At 41.8% G+C, this 26,170-nt stretch overlaps 1 protein-coding gene across 1 annotated transcript in view; it reads right to left on the bottom strand.

Moving 5' to 3' along the window:
• The window catches only part of PDE8B (phosphodiesterase 8B), a 266,892-nt gene that overhangs the window by 93,548 nt on the left and 147,174 nt on the right, over window positions 1–26,170 (bottom strand). Inside the window, exons 2-3 of the mRNA XM_066273617.1 lie at window positions 14,058–14,114; window positions 1,926–2,116 (exon numbers count right to left, since the gene is read on the bottom strand). Of these exons, the coding sequence (XP_066129714.1) occupies window positions 1,926–2,116; window positions 14,058–14,114 (248 nt within the window). The remainder of the gene's footprint in view (window positions 1–1,925; window positions 2,117–14,057; window positions 14,115–26,170) is intronic.

Genomic DNA, 26,170 nt, shown 5'->3' with positions numbered 1-26,170 from the left:
TGCATATTTTCAAGTTAGCAGCTTATTGAATTCACTGCAGAAATAGGTTAGCATGTACTGAAAAAAATGCAGTGTTTCAGAGGTGAGCTCTAGTGGCTAAGGAAACACTAAGTACTTCTCACCTTCCTTCAGGCTCTTCTTCCCCCCTGAGGGGTCAAGAGTGCCCCTCTGGGGTGTACTCAAAGGGGCAAGACTTAAGCAAAAGGCCCAAACACTGTTATTTAGGAATGTAACTGGGCTTGATCACATACTCACTTAGCTTCTTTTGATACTGGCCTCTGGTTTTGGAGTTGCTTCCTGCCGCTTACCTCTTCTTTCTCATTCCTCCAAAGGAACTGATGTGGTCAGAGGGACCTGGGCCTCATTCTGGTTGAAAAGACTAAGGGGGAATCCTGGGGACAGACAGGGCAAGGGTCCAAGGAAGTTTGTTAAACCAAGATCCAGTCTAGCTCAAAACCCAGGGATCTTGGACCACAGATGACAATCAAGATTGCACACTTGCTGGGAGCATGTCCTCAACTAATCAGGGCGGTCACGCTTTCAGAAATTGAGCCATCTTCAACACAACCAGGAATAGCCGGTAAACATGCTAGCAGTTTTGTGTAAACCTGGCTTCCAAATTGCACAGATCCCTCATTGTTTTTCTGTGCTGCTAAGACAGAGGTACGTTTATTAAGAACCAAAACTCCATTTCTCTATATTCAAGGAAGACTTTAGCTTATCCACTAAAATGGGCCTTCATCTGAATTAAAAAAATTCTTCCTATTAATTTCTTTTTACATCTGAAGCTTGTCTTAAGTTATTCTATCTTTGCACAAAGGACTGGTTTTCTACCACAAATCATGTAATTAAGGTCAGTCAAGACCAAGAAAAGGTAGACATACTTCGTTATATAGGACCCAATTCTGCCCTGAAAATCATTTTAAAAGAAAAAAATATTTCTAACTACTAAAAATATCCTCCAAATATTTTATGATACATTTTTTACTTTAATATACATAATAAATAGGCAAATATTGCTACACAGGAAGATAAAATTACTTGCAACCAGTAACACATTTTAAAATAGGTTCCTTGAGAAAAATTCTTCTTTGGGAAACTGAAAACTGTCAAAAAATAGCAAAGTTAGGCCTATGATGAGAAACTTCTCTTAATTCCCTCATTTCTTGCCAGGGTACCAAAGGTTCTAAGAAGCCTTCTCCTACCTTTCATTTCATTCACTGTTTTGAAGAAAATTCCATTTCTGTATGTAATTGGAATCTGCCTGTCCCAGCATTTAATTAGTGAACTCTTCCTGTCTAGTTTCAAAGCATTCCACTTCTACTAACCGGATCAGTTTCTGCAGAGCGAACTCGTAGGACTGCATTTATTTATGAACAGGCATGCATTTCCTCCCTAGAGCGCAAGCGTTTCTATAAACAAGCAGGGGGTTGGCTCTCTGGAAGATTTTCTGTTGCTGCACAGTAGCTGTCTTCACCCCAGGACTGCTGTAGGATCTGCTCATCTGCTTCAGGCAAGAAAAAAATGTATATTTCATACATTTCTGATGCTCAATTTGGGACAGAATAATTAAGATGAAAATATCTGGTTTACATCCAAACTATAGCTATAGCCACAGTATAATAAGAACTGTATGAATTTTAATGAATTTTGAAATATGAGCAATACTCAGAGAAAAAAACATCCCCAAGTTTTCAGTGGTGCCCAGCCCATACCTCTCAGAATTCAAATGAGGAAAACTAGAATGGGTAAGATAAATACATAGCAGGAGCTACAGCTTTCATCACAGAAATTGGAATATATTCCTTGGGAACATCAACACATAGTCTAGAAATATTTGGGACAGAACTAAAGACATCTACAATAAATTTTATTTTAGGCTGTTACATGGGCATTTACTAAGCATATTAAGTCAAGGGAGGTACCTGCACACTGCTTCTGCATCAAAGTTTTGAGTTTGCCTGTGGTCAATTACAACAATTTCATGATGTTTGTCTAGAAAGCATTCAAGGGCTGATTCCAGGGTCCGGGTGATATTGCATCTATAACCAGCTCTGTCACAGGCCCACCAGAATCCATCACTCTGACTATCCTCTTTGGCAAAGATCAGCAAAACCTGGAACACACAGGAAAGAGCATCTTGACAGAAATCATCATCCTTAGAGACTGTATTACAAACAGGCCTGTGGTATGCTGGTTAAAAATGCGGCCTCTGGAGGGAGGTGCCCTAGGTTCAAATCTCAGCTCTTCCAACTGGTTCCAGTGTATCTTTGAACAGAACACTTCCTCTCTTGGGCCTACAGTTCTTCCACCATCAGGTGTGATAAGAGCAGTGCCTTGCAAGCTAGTTGTGAGACTTGAATGCACTCAGACTAGATGCTTAATCACTCTGGTGGTGGTGGTGATTTATTATTATTTTTTTAAGCAAGAGAAAGGGAGATAGTGAGACAGACTCCCACATGCCACCTGACCAGGATCCACCCAGCAACCCCCATCTGGGGCTGATGCTCAAATCAACCGAGCTATTTTTTAGCACCTGAGGCTGACACACTAGGACCAACTGAGCCATCCTCAGTGCCCAGGGTTAACACTTGAACCAACTGAGCCACTGGCTGTGAAAAGGGAGGAGAGAGAGTAGGGGAGAGAAAGGGGAGAGGGAAGGGAAGAGAAGAAGATAGTCGCTTCTCATGTGTGCCCTGACTGAGGATGAGCCGGGACGTCTGCACGCCATGCCAATGCCCTAGCAACTGAGCCAACCAGCCAAAGCCAGGGGTGATTTATTTTTAATTTCCTAAGTATCTTTGGTTTTGAATAGCTTAAGCAGTGAAATTATTAACAGGATAATGAGCACAGGTTAGACCATGGTCGCATAGACACTTAGTTGGCTCTAGTGCAGGTGGCATCTGTCTCATGGTACCTGGAGGCCACCTCTCTGAACGTAGCACTTAAATCCATATAAAGATACAGAAAACAACTTCAGAAACTAATTATAACACCCAACCTTTGCTGGACTCTGGATGAATAACCATGAAATATGATGCTGATGGAGCCAGGCTGAGCGCAGCCTCACCACTGGAGGGAAGGGAGCTGTTCTTCACATTGTATTCCCCTCGCCATCCCCGGACTCGGTAACCTAGGTTCTCTTGCATCTAGAAAGCCAGAGACAGCCTTACCTTCACCTGAACTTGTTCATTTATTTGTTGGTTTATGGTCTCCCTTCACTAGAATTGAGCTTTGGGATAACAAGGACTCACCTGTCTCCTTCTCTGCTATAACCCTGTGCCAGGCACAGGGCTGACACTTAGTCTTAGTTGCTCAGTAAGTATTTGATAAGTGAAAGGATAACTACTTGTATGGGTTTTGACAAAATGCAAGAGTTATCTACTATTAATAAAAATAAGACCATCATAGCAACAGGTCTAATCAGAAAAAACATATAGTAATCTCATGATATTCATAAGGCATTCATTTAACATTCTTCAGTATCCACTTCTGGCTTAAACAGTTATAAATAGAAGTATGGATTCTTAACATGGAGAGCCTTTAAGCCAATAGCCAATATCATTCTTCATGCTGAAATATCAGATATGTTTCATTTAAAATCAGAAAGAAGAAAAACTATCCAACTTTTACAACTACATCTTAAAAATGTTTTCTTAATTGAAAATTGGCACTATGTAAAAAACAGAAACAACAATAAAATAAATCTCAGGTACCCATCACTCAGCTTCAGCAATAGCCAACTCCTAGTCAATCCTGTCTCATCTCTATCCCTGCCCATTTTCCCAACTCCTGTATTGCTTTAGAAAATCTCTCATATTCTATCATTTCACCCATATGCATCTGTTAAAGATAAATTTAAAAAAAACACCCCAAAAACACCACAATACCATTCTATACCTAAACCTTTCCAATTATTCCTTATCACCAGTAAATATCATAAATGTCGTTTGTTGACACTATTTGAATCATTTCCTGTTTTCTCAAAGCCATGTTCCAGAAAAATAACCCTTTTCAGCATGATTTTAACATTTCTTCTTAGCACATGGCTTGAAATTAATTACAAGCCAGCAACACACAAGGCAGCCACCCTTACTCAGGGCTTGCTCTAGACAAGGGTCAGCTACTTCTCAGGTCACTGTGTTCCTAAACCTTCAGCCACAAAGCTACTTCTAGGAAGAAATGCGAGGTGACTCTTCCAAGAAAAGTGAAGGGCACAGCCTTGTGGATTTTGCGGTGCAAAGAAACCCTTCAGGCACTCGCCAGTTGGCTCAGCAATAGAGTGTTGGCCTGGCGTGTGGAGGTCCTGGGTTCGATTCCCAGCCAGGGCACACAGGAGAAGTACCCATCTGCTTCTCCATCATTCCCCCTCTCCTTTCTCTCTCTCTCTCTCTCTCTTCCCTTCCCACACCCAAGGCTCCATTGAAGCAAAGTTGGCCCGGGTGCTGAGGATGACTCCATGGTCTCACCTCAGGTGCTAAAATGGCTCTAGTTGCTACAGAGCAACGCTCCTAGAGGGGCAGAGCAGTGCCCCCGGGTAGGCATGCCAGGTGGATCCCTGGTAGGCACATGCAGGAATCTATCTCTCTGTCCCCCGTACCCCGGCTTCTCACTTCAGAAAAATAAAAAAAGAAAAGAAACCCTTCAAATGAAATTACCAACCACGGAGCTAAAATGAAATAAATCAGGTAGAATAAATTGCTTTGTGCAAAAAGTCACTAGCCCTGTACCAATATAGCTGTGCTATTAACATGAGAAACTAGACATGGAAAGCCTAAAAGTCAGAAAAGGCGACAAAACTTGTATCTCATCTTTCTGGCTGAGTTACGGTTTGCTAAACAAGAACCTCAACACTCATGTTTCCTTTCTACCACTATGCCTCAGGATTTGACTAATACAACAAAAAAAACACTGCACTGGGGGCCTTCAGGTTACAGAAGTCTCTACAGATGACATTTCAAGTTTACAGCACTCACCCCCATAAAAAGTTTTAGAAATTGAGATGTGAGTGTTTCGACTTATGCCATTAGCGTGTTACTTGTGGACTGCGTGGGCGAACTATTTTGGCTGCTCACAGAAGAAAAATACACAATACAGTGTACAGTACATTTATGTCTTTTTCCTTTTTCTGTGGCTCAGTTGTGTTTTTATGTTCTAGATTATGATTTTACAGCTGTGTTAGGATAGGTAAGTGACTTAGGCTAGGGTGTGTTTTGACTTATACCAAAATTTGGGTTACGTCACTGCCATAGAATGGACCTGTGTCATAACCCAAGGACCCCTTGTATTCCCATATTGGACATCACTGTGGACATAAACTTCACCTGTCTTATGTGGCCCTAAGAGTCTGAAGTGTTCCACTTTCAGAAATAAATGTCATTATTCAATAAATATTTCCCAAGTACCAACTCTGTGCCGGACACTGTTTCTAGAGGTGGTGGACAAACAATAAACAAGCATAATAAATAAGCAAATGATATGGGACGTTGAAAGTGGGAGTGCTGTGTAAAACCTGCGGCAGGGTAAGGGCACTCGCAGTAGCTTTTTGGAAACAGTATTAAGTAGGATGGCTAGGGTAGGTTTCACTGAGAAAGCGACATACAAGCAAATGCCTGAAGGAACTAGAAAAGCAAGCCAAGTTGATATCTGAAGGAAAGCATTCCAAGATGAGAAACAGCTCCATCGGCTGCTGCAGGGGACACAGGCCTGCTGTGTTCAAGGAATGCAAGGAAGCCAGTATAACAGAGGCGAGGGTGGGAAAGACAGTCAAGTTCACAGCAGAGGGCTAGATCTTGGTAAGGTCTTCTAGGTCATTTCAGGAACTTAAACTGGGTTTCACATGGAAACTTACAACACTGACTGAAAGTGGGAAGCTGTATTTATCCTGCCTTGCTATTTTCTGTATTTCTAATGCTTTGATGTCTACAGCCTGGTTGACCCCAGAGAGACAGCAGATGATTTGGCTAGGAATGCACTTTTATGTGCAACCCAGTCCAGGGCCCATGCCCCTACTGTCTCCTTTGTCATGCTCTAACACTGGGTCCTCTCCACCTGTCCTATCACTCCAGACAACCAGGGGCCATCCCTAGGTCACACATACCCCTGAAGTGATTCAAACTAAACAGACCTGCTTACCCTGCCTTACCCATTCCTTCCCATAGACGCCACAAAAAGCCCTTGTCCACAAGTTCCCCTCACTCTCTGCCTCCTGAGCAGCCCTGACTCTCCCCGTTGTCCTGCACGGTGTGGCGTGGCCCTCCTTTTGGGAACTGTGAATGACAACTATCTTTTCGATGGCATCTGTTGATCGGTTGGTTTCATCCTGCTTAAATACTAATAAAACCTACATTTTAAAACAGGAGTATTGGCCCTGGCCGGTTGGCTCAGCGGTAGAGCGTCGGCCTGGCGTGCGGGGGACCCGGGTTTGATTCTCGGCTAGGGCACATAAGAGAAACGCCCATCTGCTTCTCCACCCCCGCCCCCCCTCCTTCCTCTCTGTCTCTCTCTTCCCCTCCCGCAGCGAGGCTCCATTGGAGCAAAGATGGCCCGGGTGCTGGGGATGGCTCCTTGGCCTCTGCCCCAGGCGCTAGAGTGGCTCTGGTCACGGCAGAGCGATGCCCCGGAGGGGCAGAGCATCGCCCCCTGGTGGGCAGAGCGTCGCCCCTGGTGGGCGTGCCGGGGAAATCCCGGTCGGGCGCATGCGGGAGTCTGTCTGACTGTCCCCGTTTCCAGCTTCAGAAAAATACAAAAAAAAAAAAAAAATTAAAACAGGAGTATTTATGTCATAAAAGCACTCAGTAGAGAATTTCTTTCGGGTAGCATTTAAAATTCTTTCCATGTATAAAAAATTCAGAAAGATTACTTTTCAAGAACTCAACTCCTAAGCAAAATGAAAATCTTTTCTGTGTGAATTATAAACTCCTAAGTTTGATCAGTTTCCAACATTTTATCCTCTGTGCTTCCAGTATCATAAAATATCCCCAGAGCTCCTTGAATGAATGTGCAGTTTTTTGCTGGCATCACTTCCTCTGTGACATTTCATCCTTTTTGTCACAACCACTTTATTAATTTCAATAAACCTGCACTGACTAACTTCCTCTACCAACTTATCTAGAATCTCAAGGGCAGCAGGGTCAACATGCCCACAGTGGGCTATTTCTCCTCAAGCTCCATTTAGTCAATACAAATTTCACTTCTGCCATGTTTACTTGTCATTTCTTTGCTGCAATTTCATCTTTGTTGGCAAATCCCCTCTTTCAACAATCTACTTTTGCATAATGTCAAGGGTGTGGTGATAGGGAGACACACTTTCCTGTCTGGGCCTGAACTGGGTGGCAGCTACGCAGAGACCAATCATGAAGATGTTGAAAAGGTGATGTGACTGGTCACACTGATCATGCTGCACACCTACTATTTACATAGTGGTTTCTGGGTTGAAGAGGTAGTAACAAGGTCCCTACTTTATGCAATTATTCACAATTAAAATACCAATGTCCTATAATCTGAAACATGTTATTGGGGGTCTGGTGTTATTTCACTAAACTCTGAAATTTGTGCACATTGAAACTGTGCAAAGCAAGTGCTACTTGTACTTATTTTCTACTCTAACTATACCAAGACCTCAAACTGTTATGCAGGGCTTTCCTCTATCTCCAGGAAGAACTCTACCTAAACCTTCTGGAACCACTGAAGGGTTAACTTGTCTTTCAACCCAAGCTAGAATGAGAAAGTAAGGGCAAGGCCATGAGCATGAAGTGCTAGGACGTGGAGAGAGAGGCTGCACATTGCAGCTGATGTGGGAGTCCCAGTTGCAATGACAGGAACAGGGGCCATGACTCTCAGGAGTTCTGAGAACAGGAAAGGACACCGGGGTGCTCCATCAACCTCCACTCAACAGATAGGGCAGTAGCTTCCCAAAGCAAAGCAGCAGCAAAGCTAGACCCTCATGTCCCAACTCCTCCCTGGTGATCTTTCCATGATGACCCCTGATGTTCTCTTGTTTTGCTAGAAATCCTTATACCATTGCCTGGACAAGTTTAATCAAGGAAGTGCTCAAAAATATTTTGAAGATAACATAATTTATCTTTGATAGGTAAATTAGAATGATAAAGACAAATTAAACTGTCCCATAATTTAAAGATGACAATATAAGCGTTCGTTATTATTAGTGTTCTTTAACTAAGGTGTGTCTGCACGCTTCCAAATGGATGACAAATGTCAACTATTAAACATCCTATTTTTAGAGTACTTGGTTGAGCTTTAAGCAAAACTGGATGACAAGGAGCTTGTAAAATAGACCACATGTATAGATCATGTAAGTTGTATCCACATAATACTAAAGAATTGACTAACATTATCAGACAAGTCAATTCAGTTAGGGGAAAAAAAAGGCCTGGAAAGTGTCCCTTAGGAAAGTTCAAGTTTGATGAGAATTTTCTAAGGGCCAGCCATTATACTGAAAGGGCTTTAAATATTTTATGCAACAAACAACCCTTTACTAAATTCTTTGGAGGTAGGCATTATCGCCATTTTACAGATCAGGAAACTAAGGCTTGAAATGGTTAAGAGATTCACCCACAGCCACACAGGGAGCAAGATTTGAACAGAGGTCAACCTGACTCCAGAGCTTGTCAAGTAACCTCTCTGACAGTTTTATTTTTACCCCCTACAATACATGACCCAAATTCCTACCAACTCTGTGGTCCCACCAGGTGGCTAGATTAGGTAGAGGACACAACTTGGTAGCAGCAATGAGGACAAACAGGAGGGGACACGCTGACCACAGCAAGTTACCATGTCTGGACATCTCTACCACTCAGTCATTTCACTGAGTATGTGGAGAACAGCCACCCATGGGGCCACATGATCTCCAACATATAACATCTCCACTATATAACAGTTCCAGAAAAATCCATGCCTATACAATATAGAAAAATACATTTTAAAAGGCAGTGCTGCCTTGCTAGGAAAAAGCTTGGGTCACATCTGTGAGGATTCGTTCCCTAGCTGGAAAACCCAGATTGAGGGGAGGGGTAGGCAGCACTCTAAGCAGAGACACATAAATTCTACACACTGGGGGGGGGGGGGTAATTGGGCCTCAGGCATTGATGAAGAAAAGGCCTCTTGATTTTCAGATGTTATCATGTTGATATGAATCTAGTGCCTCATAATATTTCCCTTACTTTTCAACTTCTTGCCAAAACTGGAAAATATGACTTTTACTGTGAGTCACAGCCACTCACCAGGAGAGACATCCTCTACAGTCCCATACTGCACTTCTCCCTAACACTGCCACCCATTCCTCTGCTGACAGGGCTCCTGCCAGCTGCCGTGGGATGTGTGGAACCCCACACGACACATATCCTCAGGTGGAGGCAGATTTCCCCTGATGAACTCAGAAATACATACTGAAATGTTCTTATCAAGCAAGTTCCTCCAAGCCCTAAGGGCTCTGGTTGATGTAGCAAATAGCTCTAGGACATGGTATGATTTTTTAAAGACTGTTGCAATATCAGTAGTAGGAACACAAAAACACTTAGGTAGATATCACTGCCCCCTAAAATTAGAGTGCTGCAGATAGTGAAACTGACTGACCAGACTCCTCCCGCTGGTTAGGAAACATCATGCAGTCTCTCTCTGTCCTCCAGCACCTGGCATGGAACTTCGAAAATGTAGACACTAGACAGATTCCTACTGGATGGATCAATGAGTGAAATTCTACATCTGAATGAGACCAAGTAGTAAAGGCATGCATGCTTAGTTCTAAGCTTCTTATCTTTTAAAAAAGAACCTTAATTATTCTGTCCCTCACTCAAAGAAGGACTTTTGACCAATTACATCTGCCCTAATTTGTAGTTAAAATCATGTGACAGGAACCAGGCAGAGTACACAGTAGCATTGGAAACATTCACACTCTTCCACTGGGTGATGGGCTCATGGTATTCATTGTACTATTATTTTTCATAGCTGATGGGTGCAAGTTAAAATATTTGTATGTTTTAATATATTTAATAAATCCAAAATTACAATTTTTTTCAGTGATGGGGGTGGGGCTATTAAGAAATATTTAAGTCCTGCTGAGGATCAGATCATGGTTGAGATGACAAGAAATATAGCACACTTCAGATTTTGTTATAAAATTTGATTGTTAAGCATGCATATTAAAAAATAAGGGCAACCATTAAAAAATAGAAGCACAACCTATAGCTTCTAAAATAGAAAATAAAAGGTAATTGTGAAAACCAATTTGACATAAAGCAGAAATAAGAAAAAAAGTAAAGAAAAAGGGTAATAAAACAAAATACAAAATAAGGCTAACTGTATCATTAATCATAATCAATGTAACCAGCCTGAACTTCCTTATTAAAAGACTATCAGAATAGGTTTTAAAAAGTAGAGCTATATGCTGCTTGCAAGAAGCATACTTAATGTAAAGTTACAAAGAAAACAGAAAAGGAAAAGACAGAAAAAGATATACCAGAAACGTTGGTGTTAACCAAAGAGAGTTGGTCTGGCAACAAATAAACAGAATTTAAGGCAAAAGTTTAAAGAGAGACGCTGCATAATAAAGGGGACAGCCACCAAGAATACACATAATCAAAAGTACACAAGAACACCAGACTCGAAGCGTCAGCAAGGATTAAAAGATGATGATACTGACATAGCTACTGCCATAAAAACTAATATATCACACAATCAAAAATTAAGATAAAGATGGTTTGAACAGAAGAATAAAGTTGAATTAATTCATGAATAGAGAACCCTGCATTCAACAAATAGAGATACATCTTTTTTTTAAAAAAAACTTTTTGTGTAATATAATTTCAAAACTATTTACATGAGTAGCCACCAAACAAGTTGCCACAAGTATTAAAGAATCAGCAATTAAAGTTGGAAGGAATATATGGTCTTTTCAACAAGTGGAGCTAGAACAACTGGACATTAATATGGGGGGAAAATGAGCCTTTCCCTCTATACCATACACAAAAATGAACTCGAGATAGATTATAGATATAAAATTAAAAGTTAAAATGTTTCTAGAAGAAAAATTACCTTTTCAACCTGAGAGTAGGTAAAGATTTTTAGAATACAGAAAGCAATAACCATAAAAAAGTGATAAATTAAACTATATCAAAATTAAAAAAAAGAGCCAGACTTATGAAAATGAATAAAGGAGCCAGAGATTGGAAGAAAATATTCTCAAAACTTGACAAAGGACTTGTAATAAGAATATATAAGGAACTCCTACAGCTCAATAACTTTTTAAAAGTCAACCCAATTAAAAACAGGCAGGAGACAACCAAATATTCACAAAAGAAAAGAAAGAAATGGCTAATAACCAAATAAAAAAGTGTTCAACATTATTAGTCATCAAGAAATGAAAATTTAAATAACTATAAGAGAGTATTCATTTACCAAATTAGTTAAAATTAAAAGACTGAAACATCAAATACAACCAAGGATTTGAAGTAATCAGCACTCTTACATTGCTTGTAGGAATGTAAAATGGTGCAACCACTTTGAGAAAAGATCTGGAAGTACTTTATCTTATAAAACTTCATTTTGGAGGTTCTAGCAAGACAATTAGGCAACTAAAATAAGATAAAAGGCATTCAGATAAGAAAGGAAGAAGTAGTGACATGATCTTGTAGATAGAAAATTCTAAGGAATCTACAAAACACTGTAAGAGCTATTAAGAGTTCACCAAAGTTGTAGAGTACAAGATCATATACTAAAAAATTGTACTGCTATACACAAGCAATGAAATTAAGAAAACCATCCCATATGCTATAGCATCAAAAAGAATATTTCAGGGATAAATTTAACAAAAATATGAAAGACATACACTGAGAACCACAAAACATTGTTGAAAGAAGTTAAAGAAAAGCTAAGTAAATAGAAAGACATCTATGTAAATGGATTGAAAGAAAATATTGTTAACACAGTAATAATCATAAAATTGATTTATAGATTTACTGCAATTACTATAAAAATTCTAACGGTCACCTCCCCCCCAAAATGAATGAACTGGTTCTAAAATTCATATAAAGAGGCAAAAGACCAAGCAAAAAAAAAATCTTGAAAAATAAGGAGAAAGTTGGGGGACTCATATTTCAAAACTATAGTAATCAAGCAGTGTGGCACTGGCGTATGACAGTCATATCAATGGAACAGAATTGAGAATCCAGAAATGAACCTTCAATCACAGCCAGTTGAATTTTTACAAAGTTGCCAAGACAACTAAACAGGAAAAGAATATTTTCCAACAAAAGCTGCTGGGACAACTAGAATCAAGTCCTACCTCACACCAAATACAGACCCTAACTCAAAATAGGCCATAGAGCTAAAACTATAAAACTCTTAGAAGAAAACAAAGGAGTAAATCTGTGACCTTGCATTAGGCAACAGAATCTTATATATGATGTCAAACAATGTTAAATAAAGAAAAATTCCACAATGATGCCTATAGCCTGTTACCTTTCAAATAAAGCTTAAAAGACATTCAAAATAAAACATTATGAATGGATGCATACATATGTAGAATAAATATACAAATACCTATCATAATCAACCTCCAAATAGTAGTTACTTTTAGGGAGGAGGGGGCAAAAGGAAAAATAAAGGCTTAAATAGTATCTGTAATCTTTTGTGTCTGAAAAAAGATTCAGACCAACAGGGTACATGTATGTTAATATTTGATGAAAGTGTATGTGGATACACACTTGTACCTTTATGACTATTTGAAATACTTTACAATTTGACAAGTTGCATTTTTAAAAGAATGAGACTTTCTTATCATGATAACTCATTGGTGTAAGCACAGGGCAGAAATGAAAGTAAACTAACAGATTTAAAAAACTGTACTAATCTCAAAAAATATTCTGGAAGTTGCTTTGGGAATAAATGCTGTTAGGAAATCATTGTCATTACCGTTATTCAAAATGGACTACAAACTATGTGTGCCCAGAATGATTACTGGAATTTCCCTCTTGTTTGTACTCTGTACAGATAGTTGTGGCTTATGTTTATTTTAGTAATTTCTTTTCTCTCTCTGCTCCTAAATTTCTTTTCATCAAATTTTCTCAAGCTTAAATCTTTTCCTTTTTTTTCCTTTCCCAAGATTTGTGTTCCCTTTTCCAAGCAACAGTAAAACATTATTTTCTTTTCCATTTGATCATAAATCAAACAGTACATTTCCGTGGATTTTTTTTTCTTCACTTTCATCTATATGTTGGTTGATTTATTTATATCTTTGCTGGATCTTCACTTGTCCCAAGTGCAGGACAAGCTTCCAGGTGCTAACAAGCTTCAGTTTTCATAAGGAGGAGGTTCACATATTTAGGCCTACTAGGATGCTATCTATGCAGAGGGGGATTGAGCAAATATCTAAAAGGATATGAACCCCCACACATGGTTTTCTGAAGGGGCTGTAGGGAGGACACACCCTTGGTGTTAGAAAGCCTGGAAGGCTGCTTCGCTGAAGTCACATGGGACAAGAAAGAGGAGCCTTTAGTCATTTTCTCTTCCCAGTTAACAACAGTTATCACTGAGCACCTTCTATGGCCGGGCAGCCTTCTAGGCACTGAATGCTACCTATGTAACTCATAATTCCTATGGGAGAGGCACTACCATCTCCATTTTACACACGGGGCCCCGGGTGGAATGGAGCGGTACATGAACATCACACAGCTGGTTAAAAGTAGGGCCAGACTTGCACCCACCCATGGCTCCTGGCAAGGTCTGCTCTTTACCATGCACACTCCTTCCTTTTTTCTGGCTGCAGCAGGGTGTGGAATAGACTATTTTCTGGGGGAAGAGTTGTTGTCCCTCACAATCCATCATGCAACTATATTCATACTTGAGATGGGACAGTGTTTAAGTCTCTAAGAAAACAATTTGATTCCTCAGGTATGACACTGACAAAAGCAAGCAGAACACATACACACACACTATGTATTATGTGCAGGCATGTATGTAGGGGCAAAGATGACTGTCTACTGTGCTAGAGGGCCCCTCAGGCCCTGTTGTATAAGCCCCGCTGAGTGCCGGTGGCATACCTGAATAGGGTCCTGTGTCAGTCTCATGGGTCTGATGCACACCTCTGCAGAAGAAACCTGCTAAATAAAGGATAGCACATGAGATGTCTCAAGTCGGAAACTACAAGCATTGAAAAATTCTCCCTTACACAGGATATTACACATGCCACTTTGCAGACGCTAAATATTGAATATATAAAAAAATCTAATTCCTTGAATCTGGAGGCAGTATATAAAACACCATGTGCAAATAATCCTGGCTCTGTAAAAGAATACATATATTTATATGCACTAAAAATGGCCCGTAGGTCATATTCCCAAATGCTAAGTGATGGGATTTTACTTTGAGTGCATGAATTTTCACAGTAAGTATGTACTATTTTATGGGAGAAAACAACTCAATTCAGTAGTGACTCACAGTGCAGCACCTGCCCTGTGCTGGGCATCATGTCGGCTGTTCTGAAATTCCCAAAGACTAAAAATTTCTCTCAAGTGTGGAAACTAAAGCATTTCTATGGCTTAAGAGATGTTCCTATATTTAGATCTTATTTTTCTTCATGTTTTAGCATGAGAAATAAACAGCTTACTCTTACTCATGCTTACCACGAGTAAGTTATTCATTTCAACTGTATCTCCTCAAATAAACACTACACCATGACAACAAGTGGCTAAATTGTGCCCCACGACTCCAGGAATAAGCTAAGATATTTACTGGCCAACACTGTCTCACTGCCTTTGACCATAAGCACAAAGCCAGTGTGTGCATTTTTAATCAGTGTGCTAGGATTTCTAAAACTACCCTTTTTTTGGACAGTTGGATTGAAGAGCTTGGCCTCACCTCCGTGGATCCAGTTTTGTTTTTCTCTAAGAGGCTGCAGTCATTTTGCCACTACTTAGAGGTTCCAGTCCAAGTACTAACCAGGCCCGACCCTGCTTAGCTTCTGAGATCAGACAAGATTGGGCGCGTTCAGGGTGGTATGGCCGCAGACCACTACTTGGAAGCTTATCCTGCATTCAACACTCTGCTGGCCCATCAGTCAGATGGGTGCCTTCAGCAATTCACAGGACACGGAAACTGTGAGGAGCCAAGGGCAAGGGCAGGTGTTATGAGTTAAAATGCCAACAGGAAAACCAGTACTTTCTTTATATTTTTGAAGACTAAAATATTTACCTTTCTCCTTTCTTCCCTGTTCCCCATGCTTAACTCCTGATGGTGTGAATTTTCTGCAAAACACCACCACAAACTATTCTTTCCATTCTTTTCCTCTGTAAGGCTGATCCTGCTACCACACCCAGCATCATCAGTGAAGAAATGATGCTGGGGACACCAGCCTCTCTCCAACCTGGCTGGCAGAAAACTCAGAGAGCCCTCTGATGACATTCGTCACAGCCCTTGGCCTCTTGGATGGGTTCTCAAGAGGGCAGAGCTTCACTCTCCTGCTGTGTTTGGCAGCACGGCCTCCGACAGTAGGTCCTTCCAGCAGGCCTGGTGCAACTAAAAGCAACTCAGGGCCTCGACTCCCTGAGCCTCTAGACCTGTGACAAGTCCCTTCAGTGTCTCACTGCTGACTTCAGGTAAAAGGGACACACTCAAGTTGAGTGCATCACTCTTACACTTCTTTTCTCTAAGCAAAGCAATGTCTGGCGGTGTGTTTGTGCTGATACCAGCACCCAGTGCATCTACATGTATGGTCCCAAGAATAATTCCACTGGGAGGAGACTGTCACCAGGCCTCCTGTACCACTGGGACTCTAGCCCCCCTCCCAGCTCCATTCTAAAAGCAGTTTTTATCATCAGAAACAGACACTCTCCTTCAACAGCAGTGCAACTGCCAGAATTTTATTAAACTAAAGTTAGTGATTAAGAAGTACAGTGAGGTAGATTTGATCGATAACCCTGGATATCTATGCACTTTCCTTGGATTTATTGCATCCCTAACGCAGAGCCTCCCTCCAACAAGACCACCTATTAATATTTCCTCCAGCAAAACTGGCTCCCGAAAGGATCATCCACGGGTAGAAAACAAAGGAAATAAGAAATCAATAAACACTTAAAAGGAATAAAGTAAAAAGTGACTGTCTTTGGAAGTCTGAGACTAAGAGAAAGAACCTTGCTAGAAGGGCACAGACCGTCCAACAAATAGGCATAATTCACACCTGCCCAGTGTCTTCCTGTATCCTCTGTCAGAAATCAATTATGTGTGTACATAGTTATATAGGCCGTTTCAAGCTCTGCCAGGACAACATCTCATGACCGTGGGAACCTCCCTAAGCCCTTTCTGTCCCAAGCATTGTGCTAGGCACTTTCGCACAAATGTCTTAGTGAAAGATGGGTAATGGCCACCGAGTGACAACATGGAGTTTGAAAGGCAACACTCAGTCTAGAAGAGATTGTTCTCCTGTCAAAAGACAGGAAAGACCACTTTCTCCACAGCCACAAGAGTTCCCTGCCTGCATCCAGAATTTTGACCTCTGCCTGACCCAGCCCAGCAGGAAGCCATCACCCGAGGCTGAGCCCAGGAGAGGAACCAAGGCTGGAGAGCCCTAAGGACCCTGCCTCTCCCAGACCTACCCAGTCCTCTCAGCTCCACTTCACACCTCCCCTGCCAGTTTGTGAATCTCTGATCACTAGTTCCGCCAGTCCTGCCCACACTTTGCTTCTTGTCTCTCGACTTGCCTTTCCCTTCTTAGTCTGTGCTCGAGTCATCTGACCTCGGCTTCTGTGTCCAAGAGAGGATCACTGTCCCACAGAACCCTGGAACCTTTCCTCACTGTCTTTGAGGGTTGGTGCAAGGTAGTGGCTCACAGAGGAGAAAACCTGCAGGAGATACAGGTTTACAGACAGAAGCTGGCTGAGTTCTGCTTCTGACACAGGCATCTGACTGCCTGCTTTTTACCAATTTGTGAGAGTCAATTATGAACAGAAACAGGAGATCATTCACTGATGTCTGTATAGCCAAGCTAAGATTTGCTACTTCAAAGAGTGAACTTTGAGCACCTGCAGATGCACAGCTCCTCAATTAGTATATTAGCTCCAGTTCCAGGAAGTGACCAAGTTTGCCAAGGACACAGAAGCAAGAAGGCAGGTGGGGTCATAGGTAATACAATTCCAGATCCTGAGAGGAGAGGAGGATGGGATGATAGTATGAAAAGAGACAAGCTTCCTAGCCACCCTGACCCTATGGCTCTTCCCAGCAGCCTAGCGAGGAAGGACCACTGACTGACAGTGCAGTGTTAACTGTCTAACATTCATTGTTTTTCAAATATTTGTGTGTACATGGTAAAATATACATACATAATATATACATGTGGCAGGGCCACCAATTCACATTCAGATGAACTGGCTCTTAGGAGAGGAAGATAGCCCTATTTTGTAACATTTGCTAATTCTATGATGTAAATACTTTCCCCTGAGCTGATCTCAAGCTGGCAGCATGGCTCCCTGAATGTACAATTGAGAATGTCTTTTTTCACTCAGGGAGGGTCTATGCATGGCAAACTTGTTCAGTCTTTGTTGATCTGCAAATGTCTATTGCTCGCTTTAGTCTGATAAGTTAGCAATATACAGAATTCTGGCAATACATATTTTCCCTCAGACATTGAGAGAAAGAAGATAAGTACTTCTGGTTTTAAAGGTGGGGAGATTAGGAAGGCTTTGTGCAGACAAGCAGGTCCTGAAGAATAGGAAGACGCAGAGACTGGGCTGGGAGACAAAACTTCAGGCTCATGGAACGAGAAAAGCAAAGGCATGGAGGCAAGAATGCCAAGGTGCAATGGGGAAGAAAACAAGATCCAGGGCAGGTGGATGAGAGAATGTGAAGGGTGACACTGGGAGGGTTGGGGTCAGTTCCTTCGAAGAGACTGGAAGAAACTCTGTATTTATTCTGTAGCACCAACCACACTGCAGGTTTTTGAGCAGAGGACTAACAGGATTTATGACTTAGGGAAAATCAAACATTTACTTTACCTCCTTTCTGAATAGACAATAACAAATTTAGCAAAAACAAAGACACTGCTATGAGTAAGAATTATGGCAATAAAAGCAAGTGGGGAAAATATATCTCAATGATAAAGAAAAAATTACCAAAAAACCCCACACAGCTTGGTCTCATTTCAATGGAGAGGGAACCCCAAGCTGCAGCCCGTGAGGAATCGGGTTGTTCAGAATGGCTAGTTCACCTGTCATGGCACCTTGCGCTCTGGTGGTGAATGCCACAGCTCTTAGTACTTTTAGCTTCAATAATTTTGTTAAATTAGCTGGATTCAAGTTTTAGAGCTTCCTTCAAACCAGGAAGAAGTGAGAATGCAGGAAGAAAAGTGGGCTTGGTAAGCTCTTCCTACCCTATCTGCTCAGTATGACTTGCACATCGGCAAGCAACCCCTCCTAGGCTCTGAGGGCCACCCACGCCCAGCTGCACCACCGCAGAGCTACAGTGTCTCTCTCCTTCGTTCTACCCCTATACAGTAGGGACTTGATTACTTGTTGAAATAGCTTTCTCCTTGTAAGTTTCTTGAGGACATAAACTCTTTTCACAGTCTTATCCCTAGCATCTAGAAGATGTTGTTGTTGTTGTTTTAAAAAGCTGTGCTCAATAAATAAACAGAATGCAATTAAACTGCCTAAGATGACACAGAGTTCTGTAACAAAGTCATGACTGAGACTGTATTTTCCCTGACTTTCAGGGCACTGTTCTTCCCCTGTGCTCTGAAATGCAGAGACTTCTGACTGTACTGCCCACCTTTCTTTACGGGTTTCTGGACTCCATTCTGATTTTGAAAACTAGATGATCCAGTACCTGGCAATCCCTGCTCATGTCCTGGTCACAGTCTGTCCCACTGCTAACAGTGCTGCCACCAGGACCAAGAAGGAAAACAGAAGGTGTTTGTGTGTGTTTAGTTCAGGGGAGGTTGTTCCATAACTTTCAACAACAAGCCCCAAGTCTGACTTCTCCCCACTTCAACAAAGTCTCCTTTGGAACTCCTCCCCCCCCCACTGCCTGCAGGACCGAATGCTCACACACAGGTGGACACACACACACACACACACACACACACAGCTCAGGGCAAACCTGACTTCATGAGAAGGGGCCTCTATTGTAAAGATCATTTTTCACTCACCAAAGGGACCAGCTGTGGACTCCAGAATTTTTAAATCCCTTTTTACTGGGCCTGTGACTGCCACGGCTTCACGTCTGCTGGGCGCTTCACCCTGACCATGCGCTGGACACCCCTGCCTCATCCCGGCCTCCACTTCCCAGGCCACTGCCCTCCTCACACCCAGATGCTCCCTCATCTCTTCCCAACATGGCCTGGTTGGCTCTGCCCACACACCAGCCTCTGGCACTCACTCTGCTTTCATTGACACAAGTACCTCCTGGAAGCTCTGCTTCCCCGGACCTTCTGTGCTCAGGAGTGATTCTGAACCTCCCCTCACCTTCCTGCTTCCCATTCCCTGATTCAGAATTCTATATATCTGGAGAACTTAAAAACATGTCAAGCCTGGGTCCTATTTCAAACGAAGGGAATCAAAATCTGTAAGGATAGGGCCCAGGCATCAGCATTTTTTGACAGAGTCAGAGAGAGGGACAGATAGGGACAGACAGGCAGGAAGGGAGAGAGATGAGAAGCATCAATTCTTCGTTGTGGCATCGTAGTTGTTCATTGATTGCTTGTTCATTCATTGCTTTCTCATATGTGCTTTGACCGGGGGGCTACAGCAGAGCAAGTGACCCCTTGCTCAAGCCAGTGACCTTGGGCTCAAGCCAGTGACCATGGGGTCATGTCTCTGATCCCACGCTCAAGCTAGTAACCCCATGGTCAAGCTCATGAGCCCACACTCAAGCCAGATGAGCTCGCGCTCAAGCCAGCAACCTCAGGGTTTTGAACCTGGGTCCTCCACATCTCAGTCTGATGTTCTATCCATTGTACCACTGCTGGTCAGGCACCATCAGTATTTTAAAATCTCTTCAGGTACAGGCAGGGTTGAGAATGACTAGTCTCTTCTTCTGACATGTGTGTAATATCAGACTCTATTACATATTCATTTATTCAACAAATATCAACAGAGCAACTAACCTAGTGGAAGGTATGAACACCCACTCAGACTCAGCCATCATACCTGAACCCAGACACCATGGGGTTTTTTCCAGATACCCCCTCCAAAAACACAAGACCATCACTTACGCAAGAGGAAAATATGGTCCTTCACACTTGAATTATTCTCCCACAAACAGTATCCCTGAATTAGATTTAAAGTGTTTCTTTTTTAGTTTTACACACACACACACACACACACACACACACACACTGCAAGGAAGAGTACTCACAGTCATGAGATACAGTGGGCGACATAGCTCCAAACTTTGTTTTATGCTCTGCTATTTAAAATATTACATTAATTTGGCAGCATGATTTTTTATCACATATATACAAACATGAAAATATCTACTCATCAGAATACAAAATGAAAGATCAATTTTACTTTAGAGTTTAAAACTCCTACTCACCAAAATCAATCTCAAAAGCATAAAACACTCTAAAAAAAGAGAATAAAGATAAGTGACAGCACAACAAATGTTACCTAAAATACAGAAAACCAACAAGTATTAGTACCAGACCACTTATACGGAGTGAAATAAGTAAATCAGAAAAAACTAAGAACTCTATAAACCTATGCATAGATGGGACATAAAAATGAGACTCAGAGACATGGACAAGATTGTGATGGTAACAGGGGGTGGAGGGGTGGGGAGGGGGTGAGAAAGGAAAGAGAGGGGGAGGGAGGAGGGGAGGGGCACAAAGAAAACCAGATAGAAGGTGACAGAAGACAATTTGACTTTGGGTGAGGGGTATGCAGCATAATCAAAGGTCAAAATAATCTGGAGATGTTTTCTCGGAACATATGTACCCTGATTTATCAATGTCACTGCATTAAAATTAATAAAAATAAGATTAAAAAAGTCAATAAGTGATCTAATGTCATCATTTCTTATGGCTGAGTAGTATTCCATAGTGTATATGTGCCACATCTTCTTTATCCAATCTTCTATTGAAGGGCTTTTTGGTTGTTTCCATGTCTTGGCCACTGTGAACAGTGCTGCTATGAACATGGGGCTACATGTGTCTTTACGTATCAATGATTCTGAGGTTTTGGGGTATATACCCAGTAGAGGGATTGCTGGGTCATAAGGTAGTTCTATTTGCAGTTTTTTGAGGAACCACCATACTTTCCTCCATAGTGGTTGTACTACTTTACATTCCCACCAACAGTGTATGAGGGTTCCTTTTTCTCCACAGCCTCTCCAACATTTGTTATTACCCGTCTTGTTGATAATAGCTAATCTAACAGGGGTGAGGTGGTATCTCATTGTAGTCTTGATCTGTATTTCTCTAATAACTAATGAAGCTGAGCATCTTTTCATATATCTGTTGGCCATTTGTATTTCTTCCTGGGAGAACTGTCTGTTCATGTCCTCTTCCCATTTTTTTATTGGATTGTTTGTTTGTTTGTTGTTGAGTTTTATGAGTTCTTTGTAAATAGCAAAATGGTGGGATCTTGATAACATTATAAGGAGTGAAATAAGTAAATCAGAAAAAAACAAGAACTACATGATTCCATACATTGGTGGAACATAAAAACGAGACTAAGAGACATGGACAAGAGTGTGGTGGTTACCAGGGGTGGGGGGAGGGAGGACGCAGGAGGGAGGGAGGGAGAGATTTAGGGGGAGGGGGAGGGGCACAGAGGGTGCCCCTATATAGAGGGTGACAGAGGACAATCTGACTCTGGGCGAGGGGTATGCAACATAATTTAATGAGAAGATAACCTAGACATGTTTTTTTTGAATATATGTACCCTGAATTATTAATGTCATCCCATTAACATTAATAAAAATTTATTTAAAAAAAAGATGGTTAAGATGGTAAAAAAAAAAAAAAAAGTCAATAAGAAGGCGACCAAGATAAAAGTTGGGAAAAAATTTGAAAAATAAATTCACAGAAGAGGAAACACAAGTACAAATACTCTGTCTTTAGTTCCAGAAAACAAATATATTAAATTACAATGAGATACTATGTCACAACCAGCCATTTTTTTTTTTTTTTTTTTTTTTTTAATAAATTTTTATTAATGGTAATGGGATGACATTAATAAATCAGGGTACATATATTCAAAGAAAACATGTCTAGGTTATTTTGTCATCAAATTATTTTGCAAACCCCTCGCCCAAAGTCAGATTGTCCTCCGTCACCCTCTATCTAGTTCTCTGTGCCCCTCCCCCTCCCCCTAACTCTCTCCCTCCCTCCCTCCCATGTCCTCCCTCTCCCCCCACCCTTGGTAACCACCACACTCTTGTCCATGTCTCTTAGTCTCATTTTTATGTTCCACCAATGTATGGAATCATGTAGTTCTTGTTTTTTTCTGATTTACTTATTTCACTCCTTATAATGTTATCAAGATCCCACCATTTTGCTGTAAATGATCTGATGTCATCATTCCTTATGGCTGAGTAGTATTCCATAGTGTATATGTGCCAGATCTTCCTTATCCAGTCTTCTATTGAAGGGTTTTTTGACAACCAGCCATTTTTTAAAGCAACAGATGGCAGAATTAAGAAGTCAAACACTACCCTTCCTGCATGGGCAAGAAGGCAGACCCACAGGAACTCACAATGTTGGTGGGTATGTAAACTGGTTCAACCACTTTGAGAAAGTTTGGATATTTCATTAAAGATGGAGAATTCTATATCCTACAATCTAACTCTTATGTGAGTGTTCCCTTGTGGTAGAGAGGAGGTATTTACAAGAATATTTGGAGTCCCTGGCCGGTTGGCTCAGCGGTAGAGCGTCGGCCTAGCGTGCGGAGGACCCGGGTTCGATTCCCGGCCAGGGCACATAGGAGAAGCGCCCATTTGCTTCTCCACCCCTCCGCCGCGCCTTCCTCTCTGTCTCTCTCTTCCCCTCCCGCAGCCAAGGCTCCATTGGAGCAAAAGATGGCCCGGGCGCTGGGGATGGCTCTGTGGCCTCTGCCCCAGGCGATAGAGTGGCTCTGGTCGCAATATGGCGACACCCAGGAGGGTCGCAACATGGCGACGCCCAGGATGGGCAGAGCATCGCCCCCTGGTGGGCAGAGCGTCGCCCCCTGGTGGGCGTGCCGGGTGGATCACGGTCGGGCGCATGCGGGAGTCTGTCTGACTGTCTCTCCCTGTTTCCAGCTTCAGAAAAATGAAAAAAAAAAAAAAAAAAAAAAAAGAATATTTGGAGATTTATAACCAAAATTGGAAACAGTCTAATCCATAGCCCATTAATATCCATCACCAGGAAAACTAATATATGGATTACATATATTTCATATACTCAATGGTTACAGCCATTCAATAGAATTTTATATAACCAAAACAAATCAACTAGAGCTACCCATTGAAAGATAGATGAATCTCACAAATATCAAACTTAAAAAGTCTAAAATACATACACGCCTTACAATGCTACTTAAAGTTTTAAAATATTTAAGACAAGCACAGTTTAGGAATATATTATAGCAGTACCAGGAAATGCTTATAAATCCCCACCATAAGCAGTGCTGCTGGTGGAGAGGGGTGTTTCCAGGGAGAGAAATACCAGCAGCTTCAACCACCGTTCATCATCTATTTTTTTAAGCAGTGAGTAGATAGGTGTTTACTGAATTACACTTCCCAGTTTGTTGTAGAACTTAATAATGAAAAATAAATATAAAATGTATTTCATTTTATTGGAAAAGTCTATTTTCTATGTTTGGGTTAACATTAATTGAGCATTAACTATGACATAAATATTTTTTCTTTGAAAGAAACAAAGTCTTTCTGTGGTAAAATAAGGTGCTGTATTTAAAATTCCTCAGAATATGAGTTGTTTCCCTAAAACTCAATAAGATAAAATCCTAGAAAACTGGGCTGGGACTCAGGAGACTTTGCTCAAGATAAGCACTGCTCTGCCCCTCAGTGAGGCAGGAGGGCTGCTGAATGCTCCAGCACACCACTTTATGTACCAATTGTGGAAACCCCACTTCTTTACAACTAAAGTAGTTAAAGCTTCCAAAAGGTTAAATAAGTCACCCGACAGCTGGAGTTGAGAGTTAAGCCCAGACTCACCTTCCTTGAAAGGCCATGTTCTTATTTATATAGTCACTTATATCTCAATTTGTCCCAGAAGGGTCTTAAGATGGTATACAAAGAGCCTTTATTTAACATGACTTAAATAAGAGGTGAAAGGGCCCTGGCTTGTGGCTCAGAGGATAGAGCATCCACATGCTGTATGGACATCCCAGGTTCCCAGTCAAGGCACACAGCAGGAGCAACCATCTGCTTCTCTCCCCTACCCTCTCCTCCTTCTCTCCCTTTTCCCCTCCCATAGCCAGTGGCTCAATTAGTTTGAGCGTGGCTCCAGGCGCGAGGATAGTTTAGTTGGTCCCAGCATGTTGGCCTCAGGCACTAAAAATAGCTCGGTACTGAGCATCATCCCCAGATGGGGTTGCTGGGAGGATCTTGGTTGTGGCACATGTGGGAGTCTGCATTACAATCTTCCCTCCTCTCACCTGAAAAAAAAGTGAAAGAGCTGGCTGAGAGTAATAAGCATGGGGAAGAACAAGAAGCAAGGGGAAGAGATCCATGTGGACACCTGTCACAGCCAATGCAGTCAGCTACCAGTGCAAGGGGGAGAGGCTGCCCTCGGCCATTCCCGTGCACACAGCACTTCCAGCACTGTGTCTTACAATGCTCCTCACCCATGCCCTCCCTCTATTCCCCAGTCACTGCTGGTAACAAGGCTGTTTTACCTTAAATATTACTACTACACTCAATGAGTGTTACTGGGCAAGTGGAGGAGAGGACAATATATCCCACTGCTCCTAGAAAACAATGCCTTGGGAAAGAAGAAGCCATCCTCTGGTTGGCACTGAAGTGGCAATTAAAAATCAACACAGAAGGCCCTGGCCGGTTGGCTCAGTGGTAGAGCATTGGCCTGGCATGCAGGAGTCCCGGGTTCGATTCCCGAACAGGGCACACAGGAGAAGCACCCATCTGCTTCTCCACCCCTCCCCCTCTCCTTCCTCTCTGTCTCTCTCTTCCCCTCCTGCAGCCAAGGCTCCATTGGAGCAAAGTTGGCCCGGGCGCTGAGGATGGCTCCATGGCCTCTGCCTCAGGCACTAGAATGGCTCTGGTTGCAACAGAGCAACAGCCCAGATGGGCAGAGCATCACCCCCTGGTGGGCATGCCGGGTGGATCCTGGTCGGGCGCATGCGGGAGTCTGTCTGACTGCCTCCCCGTTTCCAGCTTCAGAAAAATACAAAAAAAAAAATCAACACAGAAGACATCCAGAAGACATCAGATTCAAAAACAGAAAAAAGGGCCAGGATAGTCTAATGGAGAAGCCATTAGAACCCCTCCCCACAAATATCAGATGAAAGGGAGAACTACTTAAACAAGACAGTCATTTAATCTACAGACATGAGAAAAGAACTCAATCTAACATCTATCATGCATTAAAATGAAAAGAAAAAAATGGTCTAGATAGAACACAACCCATGAAATGGTGAGTACCTGAAGGAGGCTGGCACAGGAAGCCTTAAAAAGCACTCTCTTTAGGGGAAAAAATAAAAAACAAACTAACTGCATCTCAATATTATGACTTATTTCAAAAGACTTTACATCAAACATGCAAAGCAAGAATAAAGGTATAAAGCTTTCATAAATGTAGTAAGCCACAATGTCACTGGGCTCAAAGTGTATAAAAACAACACCATTCCCAGATTCCAAAGGTCAAAGCCAGTCTGACTTAGAAAGCAGGAAAATTTAAAGGCAACCACAAAAAGTGACATCCCTCAGCTAACTTCCTCCCTATTATTAGGAGTAGTATTACTGATAATAGAAATTGCTAGATGACTCCAAACATTTAAAACTACTGTACATTGTATAATAGAGGTCAGGCAAGAAGAGTTGGTTTTTGATTATTCCGGAGGCAATTATCTAGATTGTGCAAAAATCTAAGCATTTCAGATGCTCCTCCATCTTCTCCCTAACATTAAATGAAGACGGGAGAAAGTGGGGAAAGATGATATTCAAACGAGTCAATTCTGCTACACAGTCACTAAGTAGTTCTGGT

This window comes from Saccopteryx bilineata, chromosome 4 (assembly GCF_036850765.1).
Source record: "Saccopteryx bilineata isolate mSacBil1 chromosome 4, mSacBil1_pri_phased_curated, whole genome shotgun sequence".
NCBI lineage: Eukaryota > Metazoa > Chordata > Mammalia > Chiroptera > Emballonuridae > Saccopteryx > Saccopteryx bilineata.
This window is presented reverse-complemented; position numbering and strand designations above follow the sequence as displayed.